The following is a 15672-nucleotide window of genomic DNA, read 5'->3' as shown; positions in this document are numbered from 1 at the left end:
TCACTTAGAAGGAATGGTTTGATCTTGTGTCTTCCTGAACATTTCAACACTCCTTGTTGCAGCAGCATCTCTGTGCCCAAAGCTGCTGGGGCCCTGGAGAGCTGACCCAGCAGGCTGGAAAAAGCTGGGATTAGAGGATTCCCACCCTCATCCCTGGGGCTCGTAAGGGGGGTTCCAGGCTCAGGGGAAGGAGCAGCATTTCTTAACCTGGCTATGAAATTAGTAGGATAACTCAATTCCTGTAGTGGATGAGGTTTAATGAGCTGGTGGGTGTGGAGAGCATATGTTTGGGCTTCTGAGTGTTGGAAAGCAATCCAATACTTGAGAAAACTGGGTCTGTGGTGAAAAGAAGGGGGGTGCATCCAGGCTCAGGTTTGAGGGCTGGTTCACCCAACCTCACCATCCCTGTAACCCATCCTGAGCCACGAGGCTGCTTCTCCTGGCTAACCTGAGAGCTCACCATCTCATCTGATTTTTCCAGATGATCAGTTTGATTTCTCAGTCCTTTTACAGTCCTTTGTGTTCCCAGCAATCTGTGCTTCCATCAATGACCTCTCTTTCCTTTCTTGAGCCCATACCAACCTTGAACCAAAGTTCCCTGCCGTTTTTGGACTTCGCCCTGCTTGTTAGAGGAGTCTGTCAGGAATAACGGGGCGCTTCTTACCAAGCCATACTCAGCATTTCTCATCAATCACAACTTCATCTCATGCTACCATGCACCTGAAGGCTCCGCTGTTCACTTCTGTTGCCAGTGCTGATCTCTCCTTGACACTCATTGGCGAGCATCAGCACATACCACTCCTCTGCTTGGGTTTGAAGCCTCGTTCCTCCTACAGTGCTTGATATCCAGGTAAATTCATTCATTTCAATGGACCCAACATGCATTCTCTGAGTGTGGAGGGGACCCTAAAATGCTGGTGTTCAGAGCTGCGGTGGATGGATAGACAGACAGACAGCTATGAGCTCACAGTCCAAGGTTATTTAGCTCCCAAACTTTTGCTCTTGCCTTTCCAGCTCCACCCAAGAAAATCTTTTCTTTGCAAATAAAAATGAAGAAAGACTTCTGTTTTTCATAAGTTGCAATTGTGTTCTTGTCTAAGCTGATTATTTTATTTATTCCAATAATCCTCTTCCAGAATAAAGGAAAATTAATTGTCTTCCTATTTCCATAACGATTTGCCCTTCAGAGAGTTGCCAGGCAAAATGCTTAAAACCTGAAATGAAAAGATGGTGAATGTTTAAAATCATTGAGCTTCTGTAGGAACATGTTTGTATTTTAATAGGGTGGTATTCAAGTAGTCCCAGAGAGTGCTATTTGCTCTGTGTTCTGTAGGATTATGGGTTTTTTTTCCTTCTGCATATTAAAATGGGGTCATGCCTGCTGCATTAGATAGTGCACGTCTTATGCAGGATTGTGCTCTCAAGATGGGCTGCCTGCAATTGAATCCCTACAGTTATCTGGTGTTAATGGGGAGCCTTGTCCTTGGGTTTGTTGTGTTGGCCCATCAGTGCCTGGAGGTTTGGGTGCCCTGTGGCTGAGGTAGGAGCAGCTCTGCTCAGAGCTCACCCAGCTCTGCACTGTTCTGGATGCTGTCTGACTGATGAGCATCGCCTGGTGAATCTGGGGAGATGCTGATGCGCTGCCTTAAAAGCCTCAAAAGTGCTCCATAGCAAGCTGCTGTTGATGTCAGTATTTTAGGATCTGCTGCTAAACTGGCAGGGTATTTCCAGCCCATCCAGTGCCCGTTTCCTGCTAGCTCATTGAGCTGCATGTCAGCACGCTGACCCACAGCAGCTACAGCCTTGTTCTGTAGGCATGTTCTACATGTGCACAATGGGGAGGAAAGGTCTGAATGTCTTTGTACCCTGTGGGTGGACTGGGGATCCCAAAGTGTGGGGCCAGGGCACAGCTTGGGAGCCACTGCCCATCTCCCTCTGCTTTTTTTTTTTTGGGGAGGTTGGGAACATCCTGTAGGTTATGCATGCAGGAGCAGAGGATGGAGATGCAGTTTTGTGCCATCGCACCCCAGTGATGCGATAGGGCTGCGTTCTGTAAGACTCCTTTTTCAAGGCTGCAGATCTGGTGCTTTCCTCATAGAGCTGTTGTTGGAAGAGATGAAAGCGGGTGGTTGGTATTGATTCCTTCTGAAGAGAGAACTGGAGAGATGTATTTCTGCGTATAAAATACACACACACAAAGGTGTGTTCATATATATGTACATATAGATGTGTGTGTTTATATTTCTGTGTCAGACTGAGTGCAGATTGAGCTGTGGGTGTCCCTGTTCATTGCAGGGGACTGGGACCAGATGACCACTAAGGGTCCCTTCCAACTCAATTCTATGACTCTAAGACTGAAGAAGCTTTCCGCTTTCCTTCCTGACTCGGTGCTTTATTGTGGTGCAGGTGGAAAAGCTGCCATGCAGAGGTGATGGTTGGTGCACCTTTCTGTGGTTTCCTCCCAAGAAAACCCCAAAAAACGAGGAATGGATGATTTAAAAGAGGGCACAAAACCAAATAAGAAAAAAAAAAAATAACAACCAGAAACTCTTTATCACGTCTTAAATCTTCTCCCCCCACATCTAAATGTGCTTTTTAAGGAGTACAGATGCTTGTTGGCATAGAAACTACAGGCTCAGAGTGGAGCGTGCGGATGGAGAAGGAGCCGTTCTGGATGAACACGGACTGAACCTCCACAGGGTGCCCGAAATCTTTCACAAGGCCAAGAGAATTGTCCAGATGTTGCTGGAATTACAGTGGCACTCGATATTTAGGGGTTCTGATTTGTGCTTAAATCATTAAAAAAAAAAAAAAAGAAAAAAAGCTCGGGATGTAGGGAATGCAGATACATCAGCAGTGGGCTTTCTTTTCTTCTGAAAGAATCTGTAGCCCAAAAATATTGCTGAAATCTGTTTGGCTCCGAGCAGTGCCAAATCCCCATTAAAACATGTGGATATTTCTGTGGTTTAATCTGTTAGAAATGCATTCGGGATCCAGTTATGTTAAATTAAGCAACAATATTGGCCTGGATACTGCTCGAAATATTCAATGTGGCAGTCGGAACAGCAAGCAAAATGTTTGCACATTTTAATCGCTCGATGAGTAATTGAGTTTCTTGTATTTCCCAGGAATGATCGAGAGCTCTTAGTGCTGTCCCTGCTCTGCCTGACCTGTGGCCCTGTGGGATGGATCTGGGGGTGCAGCCCCACTGAGCCTCGCGCCGCGCTGCTCTCAGCCATACAGGGAGCAGGACAGCAGTGTGAGGCTCAAAATTCGGCCGTGAAAGCACAGCTTTTAGGGTGGTTTTCTTTTGCTAAAAAGGAAGAAAAAGCCCGTTCTTTTATTGCGGGGTGGTTTATTTCTTTCAAAACCTGAAGCTCCAGTGCAATTTCCTGTATTATTTTAATTTTAAGGATAATAACGGTGTGATGATAAGTGGGGATTGTTAGTGATTTATGGTCACAGAAAGTGAAAATATAAGGCGTAATGTAATGGAGGACGATGCCATAAATGTTCTCTGCAAAGGCAGAGGGGAGAGGAGGTGGAGATCTGGGCTCTGAAAAGAAAAAAGGAGGACGTTTTTTATTTTAGGAGGAAGTCATTTCCCCAGAGGGAGGTGAGGCCCCAGCGCTGCTGCCCACAGCTGTGGGTGCCCATCCATGGAGGTGCCCAAGGCCGTGGATGGATCCTGGGCAGCCTGAGCTGGGGGTTGGGGTGGGGCTGGGGGCTGTGAGGGCCCTGCAACCCAACCGTGCTGTTATTCTGTAATGATAATAAACCCACAGGGGTGTGGAAGTTATAGAGATTGGAGCCTTGACAAGATTAAAGTCTGGCTGCCGTGTATGTGGATGCTTGTGTGTTGTGCGTTCAGTGGCCCCTATCTGTGCAACATGGATTGGAAACGGAGGAGAAAGAAAATAGGAGAATTAAAAAATAAGGAAGGGAGTTCAAAGCAGAGGAAAAACCACACAGATGATGAGTGCTTGAAAAAGGAGGAACTTGGCACGTGTGCTTGTGGGCAACTGCAAAGAGAACAACCCCTGATCCCAAAGCAGAATGCAGGGAAAACACATCAGTGTGTAACAGGGATGGGATGTGGGTGAAGATGGCAAACAAAATGGGGATCTGGAGATGAGTGCAGGTCGTTGTCTCTGCAGAAGGTTGCAGAAAATTTGCTTTAATTGCCCCTTATGTCAGTGATTAAAAAAAAAATCCCCCAAGCTCCTGTATCTTGATGGAGTGATGAATGGAAGGGCTGGTGCTGCAGAGGGCCCTGATTCCTGTTGTTCAGGGCAGGATGGAGAGGTTGTGGTTGCCCCATCCCTGGAGGTGCCCAAGGCCAGGCTGGATGGGGCCCTGGGCAGCCTGAGCTGGTGCTGGATTTGGTGGTTGGCAACCAGATGATCTTTGAGGACCCTTCCAACCCAAACCATTCTATGGATTTATAATACTCCCTCACTCAGACCTGTGCAGAAGGTCCCATTTACTGGCACCCCTCCTTGCAGTTAGCTGTGCTGTGTGAACACCCAGTCCTGGCATTCATCTACAGACCAGTCCATGCAAACTTCACCGCTGCAGGACAATTTGTGCTTATGGTGCTATTTATGAACCAAGTTCTTCTCCCTTTTGCCTGCGTCTCATAATGGGTACAGCCTCTTTGTGCATTTTTACTGCTTAAGGTCAAACTTTGCTTTACAGCCTCCTTGGGAACAGGGCGTGTTTAGGTGAGATCATAGAACTGTTTGAGTTGGAAGGGGCCTTGAAGGCCATCTGGTCCCACTCCCTGCAGTGCACGGGGACACCCACAGCTCCATCAGGTGCTGGGCCTCTTTGCTCACATTCCAGTCTCCCATGCCTTCGTGTAGGACCACTCCAGAAACAGCAGTTAATTCTCCCAGCCTCAGTTTTTCTGTGAAATGAAGATGCTATAAATTTATATTACAAAGAAGCCATGGCTGTTTTATTGTTGCAGTATATTTAAGCAAATCACAGTGCATCTGTCTGGTTCTATTTTGGACAGTGATGTGTAGATGCTTTTTCCTGGACGTGCTCTGCTTTTGACTGGAAAGACTTAGATTGTTTTCCTTTCTCTTCTCCCAGAATTCGTGCTGGCCAGAGCAGTGCCCAAAGCTCTAAGGCCGTGGCATTGGTTAGGATAGAACTCAGCAATTATAACACCAACCTACACGTGCTACAGAGTGCACGTATTTACGGCTGGGGATTCGCTTCCGGGTTTGGTTTACTGCAGCAGGAATGGAAATGCTATTCTGTGCTGTGCGTGGAGATTCAGTTCTCAGGCCGCAGGGTGAGATGCTCCCAGTGGCTCTGCCTGATGTTTCCAGGGGTAATTTTTGGTACTTTTTGTTTACAATTGAGTGCATTGATCCTGCTGCGGGCACATCCACAAGGGCAGCAAGGTTGCTCTGTCAGTGAAGTGGCATTTGCAGGTTGGGAGGCTCTTTGGAGAATGAAGCTCAAGCTGTGACCTTAAGTTCCACCAGTGGCGGCACAGTGCTGGCTCCAGTGGGCAAGGAATGGTGTGGCCTTGGGCTTTATGTGGAAGGAGGAGGCTGTTTATTCCATCTGGAGCAGCTCTGTTGGATTTCCCTCATGTGCTGGTGTTGATGCCGAAGAGCCCGGCTCGCTCCCTTGGATGTGGAGGTAACTTCAATCTGACTGCATACAGCTCAAGCCAGACGTGCTGGGCAGTGAGCAGCCCCAGGACAGTGTGTTTAAAGAGCCATAATTTTATTTGCTGTTCTCACACGTGTCCATTTTACTCCTTATCTGACAGGTACTGAAAGGTACTGAGCAGTTGTAATTCACAACAAGGGCTCTGGTAGGTGTGGGTACCAATCCCCGTTGCAAAGCAGGCTGTGAAGAACTCAGCTCTGAGTCTTGCCCTCCCTCTTCTGTCTTGCACTCAACCTCTCTGGGTTGGCCACTGCTGCAGAATTTGCAGCCTTCAACATGAAGACCTTTGATGTGAGCAGGCTGGGAGAACAGCTATGGTGCATGGAAAGGCTGACTCCCAACCTAAGCACGAATGCATTCCCTTAATGAGAAAAAGTTGGACTTGAAGCTGGCCAGACATCTCCAGAAGGTGTTACTGCTTTCCTTCTTACTGAGCCTGTGCTTGCGCTCCAGTCTGCGTGGAGCGGGTGAGCAGTACTGGTGCATCTCTTGGAGCAGTGCTAGTGTTAGGAGCAGTGCAGGATTTCCCTCTTAGGTTGTTCCTCTGTACTAGGACCTTTGCACCTAGCCTAGGGCAAGCACATGAATCCGCTTTTCCATTTCTTCCCTCCCTCTCCGCGAGGAGACAGTATAAATGCCATGCCTTGAGTGTGCATCTATTGAGGGGAAGAAGGGATTTTTAAATAGCAGTGAGCTGGTTTTCCCTCGCTGCAGCAAGCTAATTGTTCATGAGCGAAATGTATTAATAATTAATAATAAAGTTCTTACGAACTTTTTTTGGTATGTGAAGCAACTTCAATTCCTTTGCATCAACAAGAGCTGCAGGTATGTGTTCATGACATTAAAAAAATAAAAAGAAGGAAGAAAGCAATGCTTGCAAATTGGTCTTTGTTTCCAAGGAAACAAACTTGACATGCTTGAGCTATGCAAGATGCAAACACCGCTAGGTTCAGCAGACGTGCCTCACGATGCTACGGGCTGAATATTATTTTTAAACCACCTCCGATTTGAAGGCACAGGAGAGGATGAGAATAGAATCTGTCAGCAGGCTTTGCCAGTCGGTGCTGAGTGGAGGCGCCGCGCGGTGCCCTGGTGCTGCCTGGCGTGGTGAGGAGCGGATCACATCCTGCTCTGCAGATGGGTGTCCCTGTGGGTGTCCCCAGAGACACTGGGGCACTGTGGGGTAAATGCTCTGAGGAAAGGCTGCAGCAGGAGTTGAGGTGTGGGGGCAGAGAAGCGCTGTATTCCCAATGGCCGTGGTTTATTGCGGGTCGCTGCGCCAGACGCCTCGTGCTCTAATAATGTTGTAGTACAACGCAACTTGCTTGGCACAAAGGGCTGCCCTGCATCCAGAAGTCAGATGTGAACGCCAACACTTTGCTATCACAAATGATCTGCCGAATAGCTCGAGGTTGGTGTTCAGATTGAATGTAGAGGGGAAGAGAGATCTCTTGAGTAGGAGAGCGAAGTGCAGGGCAGTGTGCGTAGTGCATCTGACAAGTGTGCCGTGTGCTGATGAAAATCACACATTTAACGTGCCTTATTGCATTGCTTGGAATCTCTTGGTATTTTTGTCATTATCTTGAAGGCTTGGTGCAGGCAAAGAGCTCATTTTTGGCATTCCCTTATCACCGTATTGTGTTCTGATGATCGGTGTCAATTGAGGTTTTGATCGTTTATTTCCTGTATTTGTTAGCATTCCTTTAGAGAATCGCACCCTCAGCACGGAAGCAGTGCTGCACACCCACAGCAGAAATACCGGTGAGGGCTGCCTGATGGTACGTGGATTGGAGCACCCAGAGCAGCTTTTAGCTTGGGCTCAGTGCAGTAGCAGGGCTGTGCACAGGTTGGGACTAGCGGTGAATATTTGCCCTGGGCTGCCTAGCTTTCCTCCAAACTGTTTTCTTTCTCAAGAAGTTGTGTGAGTTGGAGGGGACAGGCAGCACCCAAGGGCAGGGGGATGGGCTCTGAGCACTGATGGAGCTGTGGGTGTCCCCATTCACTGCAGGAAGTGGGACCAGGTGGCCTTTAAGGATCCCTTCCAACTCGAATGATTCTATGAGTCTACGACATAAAGTCTGTATGGGGCAGGGAAGTTCTGTGTGACAATAACTCGGTGTGCAGATTGTAATCCTCCAGCACCAAAAGCACCAGGTGAACTTCAGTGTTGTGTCTGTGCCTATGTTGCTGTTTGGAAAACTGGAGAGGAGAAAAAAGTCCTCTATTTATTCTGCTTTGAAACATTCCTACTGTATGGACGATGGAAATGTGAGCATGGAGGTTTTCAGAGCTGGTTTGCTAAAACCAAACCTCCCTTAAATGCAGGTTCCTAGCAAAACGCAGCAGGAAGGGTGTTGCACTGTAGGCTTCTTCCCCTTATCCATCCTGCTGTTAATTGCAAATTCATTGGGAATAATCATCAAGGTTACAGAGGATGGGGTGGTGTAGGGTTAGCTTTAAGACAGAGGGAAGCATTATGAACTAAAAGCAGCAGTTGAAGCCTATGAGGGAGGGAATATTAATGGTATTTTGTGAAAATATTGTAATTTGTAGAAGGCCCAGAGTGGAAAAACACGCTGGTTGAGTGTCTGGAGGCAATGCTCCTTTCTGCATGAGGCTTACTGAGACAGGGTTTGCCTTGCTTTTGTGCTAAAGCAAGATGCTGGCAGGCTCAGCACACCTGCAGTCGTGCAGCCGGAGCTGTGCCGTCCCGGTGGGCGCAGGACATCGCCGGTCAGCATGAATCCTGCACCTTTTTTCTTTCTTCCCCTTTTGCTAATGACACTTCCTTCTGCTTACATGTCATCAAAGCTCTGTAATGGCTGAAGATCAGCCCGTACTGAGCATGCTCCGGGATCGAAGCTGCACCCATAGAGGGAGATGGATGCGTGGCCGCAGGAGGAGCCAGGCCCAGGGGCAGAGGATGGCCGTGTGCCCAGGTAGGGGGCTGCTGGAAGCGGTTTGGGTGCTGCTCGGCTCCACCACCACCACCAGCTGGTTTCGTGCTGCCTCCTGCGGATTGGAAAATCCTGACCTCGGCTGCCTGGCGAACCTCCATGCAGCAGGGACCTGGCGAGCTCCAGGGTGGTGGCCCCGAGGAGCCGGGCTGGTCGCCAGCACTGCGGGGAGCGCTGGGCTGCGCCTTCCCCACGCGAGGCACTAATTACTGTTAATGGGAAGCCTCGTGGGGCACGGACCTGCTCGCTGCTCTGAGATCTGTCTGCAGTCGTAGGAGGGCGAAGGAACGTCAAACTCCAGCTCCTTTCCTCGGTCTGCATTCCAAGGGTTGCAAACAAATCTTGCCAAATCAGCTCTTCCAAATTTGCAAGGAAAGGAGGGAATCTGTGCGTCTGTTCCTTTGGCTGAGATTAGTTTTTATTCGTGTGCTGCTTTCTGGGTTTAACACGTTGGCGAATGGTTTGTGGAAGGAGTTGGGGCCATGTATGAGGCCGGGCTGGCGCACCGTGTGCGTGGCTGCAGCCCTCTCCAGCCCCAGTCACCCACCCTGGTGCCAGCAGGCTGTGCTGGGAGGTGCCAGCCAACCCGCTGCAGATTTGGGCTCTCCAGGCCGGTGCCAGAGAGCTGCAGGGAAGATGTGGCTTTGCATGGGAGCATTGCTGAGCCTTTGTGCCCCATGGGAGAGGTGCTGTTGGGCATCCCCGGTGGCGCTGATGTGGTTTGAGCAAAGGTGAGGCGTGCTGCGTCAGGGCGTCGTGCAGGCATTGGTGTTGTGAAGTTATCACTTTTATTAGCAGAACATTCTGCGGTTGCAGCCTTCAGTCTGCGTGCAGCAAGGCTGGCTGGCTCCTCAGGGCAACCCTGCTGCTTTTCATCACGCAGATCAGCACATGGAGGAGAGCGGCGCACACGTTTTTATTTTATGGCTCTGTCCCAGGTGACGGCCTCACACGCTCAGGTCAGTCTGCATGATGAGTCACATTGCTGCATCTTTGTTGCCTGGCTCCACATTGCTGGCATACCCAATGCTTCCAGTGCCTTCTCTGGGCAAGCAGGCAGGGCAGGACCCAGCCCTGGCCAACAGGCAGCTCAGCTCCCATGTGGGGACCAGCTCGGTACAGGCTGGTTTTGGCAGCCCCAGCAGAAAGCCAGCTTGAGTCCGTGCATCCTGGTGATGCAAACTGCATTCTGTGTTAATGGATGCTGGCTTGTCTGTGGTTGGGTGAATGCACAAAGAGAAGCATTTATGTAAAATAAATGGCATTGTAATTGTGCGTGGAAAGTAAAAGGTTTTGATTTATTTTGGCTCAGATGGGAGCTGCGTTCACAGCTTTTCCAATTTGATCTCAGTGGCTTTTTCTCCTTGCGTGACTCTGGCACTGGAATGATCTCGGTCCTGTGTTTTCTTGTATGGTCTGGCTCCCTTGATGAGGAAATTTGATTAAACAGTTTGGGATGCTGAAAACCACTGGTGTAATGATTTCTTATTGTGCTTGTTGTGAAAGGTGTAAGGTAGCCTTAAAGACCCACTGCCACCTTATGGCAGTTGCTGAAAAGCAGCCTCATCTGAGCCAATTCTGTACCCACATCGTGCTTGCTTTATTTCTCTGCTCTTCTTAACTAGTGATATTTGCATGAAGGCAAGAGCTTTGTTTTTAGAGAGTTCATCTGCTCCTTCTGTTCCTTGCAGCAATGTATAATGTCAGTGGAATCGCTTATAGAGCCATCAACCGTGGTGCTGCAACGCAGGAGTTCATGATTTGGGGAGGGAGATAAAAGCACCATGAAGAGCTCATTCTCTCCCAGTGAAGAGCGTGCTTATTTTCACGTGAATGCCCTAATGCTTAAAAAAAAAGAGGTGTGAGGTCAAAGAACAGGGAGGCTCGGAGCACGTGAGGCTGGTGGGCAGAGCCCTGGTGTTCCAGCAACGCAGTGCAGCAGAAGCGAGGTTGAATGTGAGCGGCCATTTTCCTGCTGCTCTGCTGGCAGAGGACTGCTAATAAGCAGCGTGGCTTTGTGCTGCTCCCATCCCACCTCCCAGCCCCCAAACAACCCCATAAAACGTTTGTTGAGCAAACTGGGAGAGTGGCTGAGGCAGAAAGCTTGCTTGCTGTTGCTGAGATGGGCTGTGCAAGCAATGTTTGCACCCTCCCTGAGCAAGGCTGCATTTGTTACAGAAGAAGCTCTTGATGTGCAATAGCTGAATGAAGGGGAGAAATGGTGTTTTCAGCTTTCCAAAATAGAAGGAGCCACGGTTACTATAAGTTAAAGCTGAAGGAGTTTCTAATTGGGAACTGTTAAGACTACAGTATGTTCTGAATTATGGCTGTCTGGCCAATCTGCTTCTAAATAAAGTTCTAGGATTGCCCCCAGAAATGAAATAACTCAGCACATGTTCTTATCAAACACAGCACCATCTTCCACGGAGCTTACCTCTCTACATCTGTTGCAACAGCATCTTTTTTTTTCCTTCTTTCTTTTTCCCTTTTTCCTTTTTTTTTTAATCCCCTTTTTGGTGTATGCGAGCCACTCAACACAGCGTCCCGGGGAACGTTTCATGTTGCCTGTTAACGAAAGGCAGTTTGCTGAAACTGTGAGCAGGAGGAGGGGAGATGGCTTGAAAAGATTTGGGTGAAAATAAATAAATAATATTCAGGCTTTGAAAGGTGGAGAAAGCTGTGATTCCAGAAGTGTGCATTAATGAGCGAATGCTCCTTCAGAGCTGTTAGCTGAGGGTGGATGGGGACGATTCGGCTCTTTCAGAGGATGCTGAGGACAATCAGTGTGTCCTGGGAATGGGCACTCTGCTTAGGAAGTGGTGTAAATAGTCACCGAGGGGGGAAGGAGGCGTTGTAAGGGCTTGCTGTTGAGCAGAGCACTGCTTAGCACTGCAATAGAACTCGGGATTCCAGCAGCAGTGCTCTCTGTGTATCCAGAGCCCTTTACTGGGGGCGGTTTGTTTCGTTGTGTTCCTGGGACAACTTCTGAGGAGGCCCCAAAGGAGCTTCAGCTGTGAGCAGGTGGAAGGTCTGAGCTGAAAGAGGAACCTGATGAAAACGAGGAGAACCCCCTGCATTTTGCAGGGCTAAATACTGTTCTTCCTATAGAAAGCAACATCTCCCCTTGCCTCCCGCTTGTGTTTCCGCTGCAAGGGAGCTGTGAAAATGCCATGTGTAATGGTGTAATTAAGCAAAAGCCCTCAGGAACCTACTGTCCTTTGTGCTGTGCTGCTGCCTTCGTCTTGGAAACGTGAGGTTTCTGAAAGGGGTTTTCAAGCTTTGAGTGGGGGAACCGAGGCCAGGGAGGCTCAGTGTCAGCAAAGCGGGTGTTTGTGTGGGCCCTGTGTCTTTGGAAGGGGGGAATGCTAAGCCGTCCAGCAGGCTTTGGTGAAGAAACTGGTGGGGAGTCCTTGGGGTGGATAAAGGGGAACGCTTCGTGGAGTTTGGGCTGCTGTTATCTCACATGCTGAGCAAACCCCCTTCCCAAGCCATTTCAGAGACATGTTTCGTTTTGCAGGAGAGGGGAAGGCGGGCCGGTGGGCTTCTGCAGACAGCGAGTTCCTGAACGGTTAAACTGTGCATCCTTCCAGCGTGCCAGCCTGCGTCACGCGTGGGGGGGGGAAGGCTTCCTGTCTTGTGGGAACTGCTTGGGAGAGGACTTAGATCTTCAGGAAATGGGGAGACGGGGCTGTGACCCCGGGGAGATGCTGGCAGGATTGATTGTTGGACTGCCCGCACCAGCCCGATCGGCGTGGTTGTTTAACACATCTTTGGTACATTGAGGGCTGAACATGAGATGTGCAGAGTGTCCCCGGGTGCTTCTGCTCTCGGTGTGTTTTTAACCTCAGCAGTAAAAACATCTGTAGTATTGGGGTATGGTGGGGAGCGCAGGAAGACTGAGTGCTGCAGGATGGGTCCCTGTCCTTTTCTCTCTGAAAAGGGATGTTGGCTGTGGTCCCTCATTGGCTTTGCGTTTAGAAATATCTTTGTTTCTATTTCTGTGTTTTTAATGAAAGCTTGGTAATTTCATGCTGCAAGGAAAAGCAGCACTCCTACAGAGCCATCTTTGGTTTGAAGCACAGTAATCTTTTGATGCTTTGGATAACACAACTCAAGTTTGTGTAGTTGTTCTTACTGCTTTTGTTTTGAGATTTTGGGGGTTGTCTTCAATTACTTACCTCTGTGCCTTTCAGTGACTGATAGGAAGGCCAGCAAAATCTCATTTTATGTATATTAAAACTTAAAGTTTACATCAAACAAAAACCCAGTGGCTGAAAGAGAGATCCTTGCTTTCTACTGTCACCTCAAATATTCATTCCCTATGAATTTCAGTCATCTCAATTTAGCCTTGTGTGTTTTAACTGTTTAGTAGTGAAACTTCTCTAGAGTGCAGAGAGAAAAATAGTGTCACTGTAGCTGAAGCAGACCGAGAGCAGCTCTCCTGCTGCTTTAACTATCGCTGCTTTGCAAATGTGCAAGGACACAGTGGTGAAGTAGCTGCCTGGTCTCTGATGCTGACACAATAGCAGGACATGCTGGCACTGCTCAGCAGAGGAGAGGAGGGAATGGGTTGAGCAGAGCAGGCGTTGGCTTCATGCTTGTGCTGGAGGTGTGAGTTTGGATGCCTGCTTTTCATGCAAGGTGCAAAGCAAATAAAATCACTGGGCTTCTCAAAACCTCGCCGTGGATTTCTGTGGCTTTTTCCCCCGCTCTGTATACAGGCAGTTCCCTGCCCCCAACAGCCCACTACAACGCACTGCACTGAGCTCGTCTTCATTGTAACAGTTAGCCTTAAAAACAATCATCTTCTGTGTTCTGGTTTCATGGAAAATAGCTTTGCTTTGGCCAAGAGCAGCCAGGAGGTGCCACAGCCCATGTCTGAGTTTCCTCTTCCTCCTCGCCTCCTCTGGCTGAGTTCTCCCTCCCGCCCCACACAGGCAGCCCTGCAGCCTTGGGGCACCCCATTGCCAGCCCCACTGCCAGCCCTTCTGCCAGCCCCACTGCCAGCCTTGTGCTTGCATCTTTTCCAGCCCTGCTCTGCCTGCAGATGTTCCTGCACATTGCTTTGGTTTCTCCGGGAGCATGAGCAGATGCAAATGTTGCCAAGAGTTTGTGCTTAATTGTTAAGGAGAACAGAGGCAAACTACTTTTATTTTGAAGCTAAAATGTTCTTTTATCTTGCTGGCTAGGCCAGATGTATCATACGGTTCAACATAGGCTGAGCTCAGAGCTACTGTACCTCGCAGTGCACTCGCTATCACTTCGTTATGCTTTCCCCCCTCTTTTTAATGACTGTGGCTGTGATATGTTTTTAAGGTTGGTTGTACCAGGTCATGTTGTATTATAAATCCTTGCAGTGGAAGCCAGCACCCCTTCAGCTCAGCAGGTCACATCTTGAATCCTCTTGCACTTGGACACTGCACACTTAACTGGTTAAACCCGTGTGCCTTCATCCCCCTCTTCACGGGTCAGACCCTTGATTAAGCAGTACAAAAGCAGCACAGGGATGTCCCCACGCCACACCGTGTCCCTCCCCATCCCTGCTCCCCTTGCCTTTTTTTTCTGTGGACAAGGGCTACTCTTGAAGGCCACCGAAACAGAACACATTCTGGGTTTAAAAGGCTTTTTTTTTTCCAGGCAAGCGATCGGTTTGAGGCCTGGCACCCTGTCAGAAAGTTGACAGATGATCTGCATTACCGGGGCGTCCCCGGGATGCCCGGGCTGATCGCCGCTCCAATGGACGCTGGAGCCTGCAGGTTCTCTGTGAAATGGCTGCAGCTTGGAGGGAGCAGTGAAATGGTCTCCTCTGGGCATGCTCACTCTGTAGAGGGAGCTTTTATCACATGAGCAGAAACTGAATCACTGCTCATGAGGATCTGGAATATGCAACTCTTTGAGTCTTCCCCAGGAGAAGACCACAGATGTCTGCAGGTACAGTAGCTCGCAGTGTCCATCTCCCATACCTCATAAATAGCAGCGTCCCTCCGGTTGGGGCTGCAGGCAGCCTGGCGCCAGGTGGGAAAGGAGAAGCCTCGGAGAGGAGGAAGACAGTTCAGATAATCATGGCTGGATTCTTTTTTATGTCAGTTCTCTCTTTTCTTCTGCCCTGTGCGAGGGAGGGAGCGCAGCAGGACGGCAGCCATGCGGGGCAGGGCGCTGGGGCGGTTGGGGAGCAGCCTGGAGCTGCCTTGTCAGCGTTTGACTGCTCTTTTGTGTTGTTATGATTGTGACTTTGTGCTGTTCCATGGCCTTGCACGTACATCTGGCATTACCTGGCTCAGGGGAAGCTTGGGCTCTGGATCTTTTGTTTGCCTTCTGTGGTGGGGAGGCTTGTTTGGAGGGATGGCGTTTAATTTTATTTTAGGGTTGGGTTTAAAAAAAAAAATAAATATATATATTTAAAAAAAAAACAAAACCATGAAATCTTTGAGGAATTTGGGTCTACCAGGAGCTCTCCTTGCTATAAGAGGAGCAGGGGCTGGGGGCACAGCTCTGCCCTGGGGAAGGACTGCAGAGGCCCCTGGCCAGGGAGGCCCTGTGTTGGCTGCGGCCTATGGCTCCCTGCTGAGCCACGCTATTCTACCAACAACAACAACAACGACACAACAGTAATTTCGGGGGATGTTTTTCACCCTCTTTTTCATTTAATTTTATTATTACTATTTTTTTCCTGGTAGTAGTTTGCAATCCATGCAGCTGATTAAAACGAAACATCCGTGGTTGGTGTGGTGGCAGGAGGCACGGGCCTGCAGTTTATTTAGCTGAAATTCAGCCCCCTGGCCCCGCCGTGCTCGTGGGTTTTCGATGCTGGTTTTTTGTTTTTTCGCTGTTTGTGCTAAATGCAGGTACTGTACGGGTGCTCAGCAGGCCTGTGGTTGGGCTTTGGGCCACGCTGGGCATAAGGCAGCAGTGGGCAGTCAGTGGGGCTTTGGCTCCGCACCTCCCTGCCTGCTCACAAGGACTTCTCCTCAAGTAAATGTGCACCGAAGGAAAAGACTACGAGAGGAAGTAATGAGGAGAA

The 15672-nt window shown here is 49.2% G+C and overlaps 1 protein-coding gene across 3 annotated transcripts in view; it reads left to right on the top strand.

Annotated features, from left to right (window-relative positions):
* EHMT1 (euchromatic histone lysine methyltransferase 1) overlaps positions 1-15672 on the top strand; it is a 96436-nt gene that overhangs the window by 17911 nt on the left and 62853 nt on the right. The window contains exon 1 of one of the 3 annotated variants that reach the window (XM_042879389.1): positions 8590-8633. The exons of 1 other annotated variant lie outside the window; for it this stretch is intronic. Coding sequence is in view for 1 of the 2 variants with exons in the window: in XM_042879379.1 (XP_042735313.1) it covers positions 14520-14582 (63 nt within the window). In the remaining variant the exon portion in view is untranslated. Of the gene's footprint in view, positions 1-8589; positions 8634-14510; positions 14583-15672 lie in introns of those variants that run through there. One more of the 3 variants, XM_042879379.1, reaches the window with a different exon arrangement.

Source organism: Lagopus leucura, unplaced genomic scaffold (assembly GCF_019238085.1).
Source record: "Lagopus leucura isolate 7727_CA_CO unplaced genomic scaffold, USGS_WTPT01 Super-Scaffold_100022, whole genome shotgun sequence".
Taxonomy (NCBI): domain Eukaryota; kingdom Metazoa; phylum Chordata; class Aves; order Galliformes; family Phasianidae; genus Lagopus; species Lagopus leucura.
The sequence above is the reverse complement of the archived record's forward strand: the minus strand, read 5'-3'. Positions and strand labels throughout refer to the sequence as shown.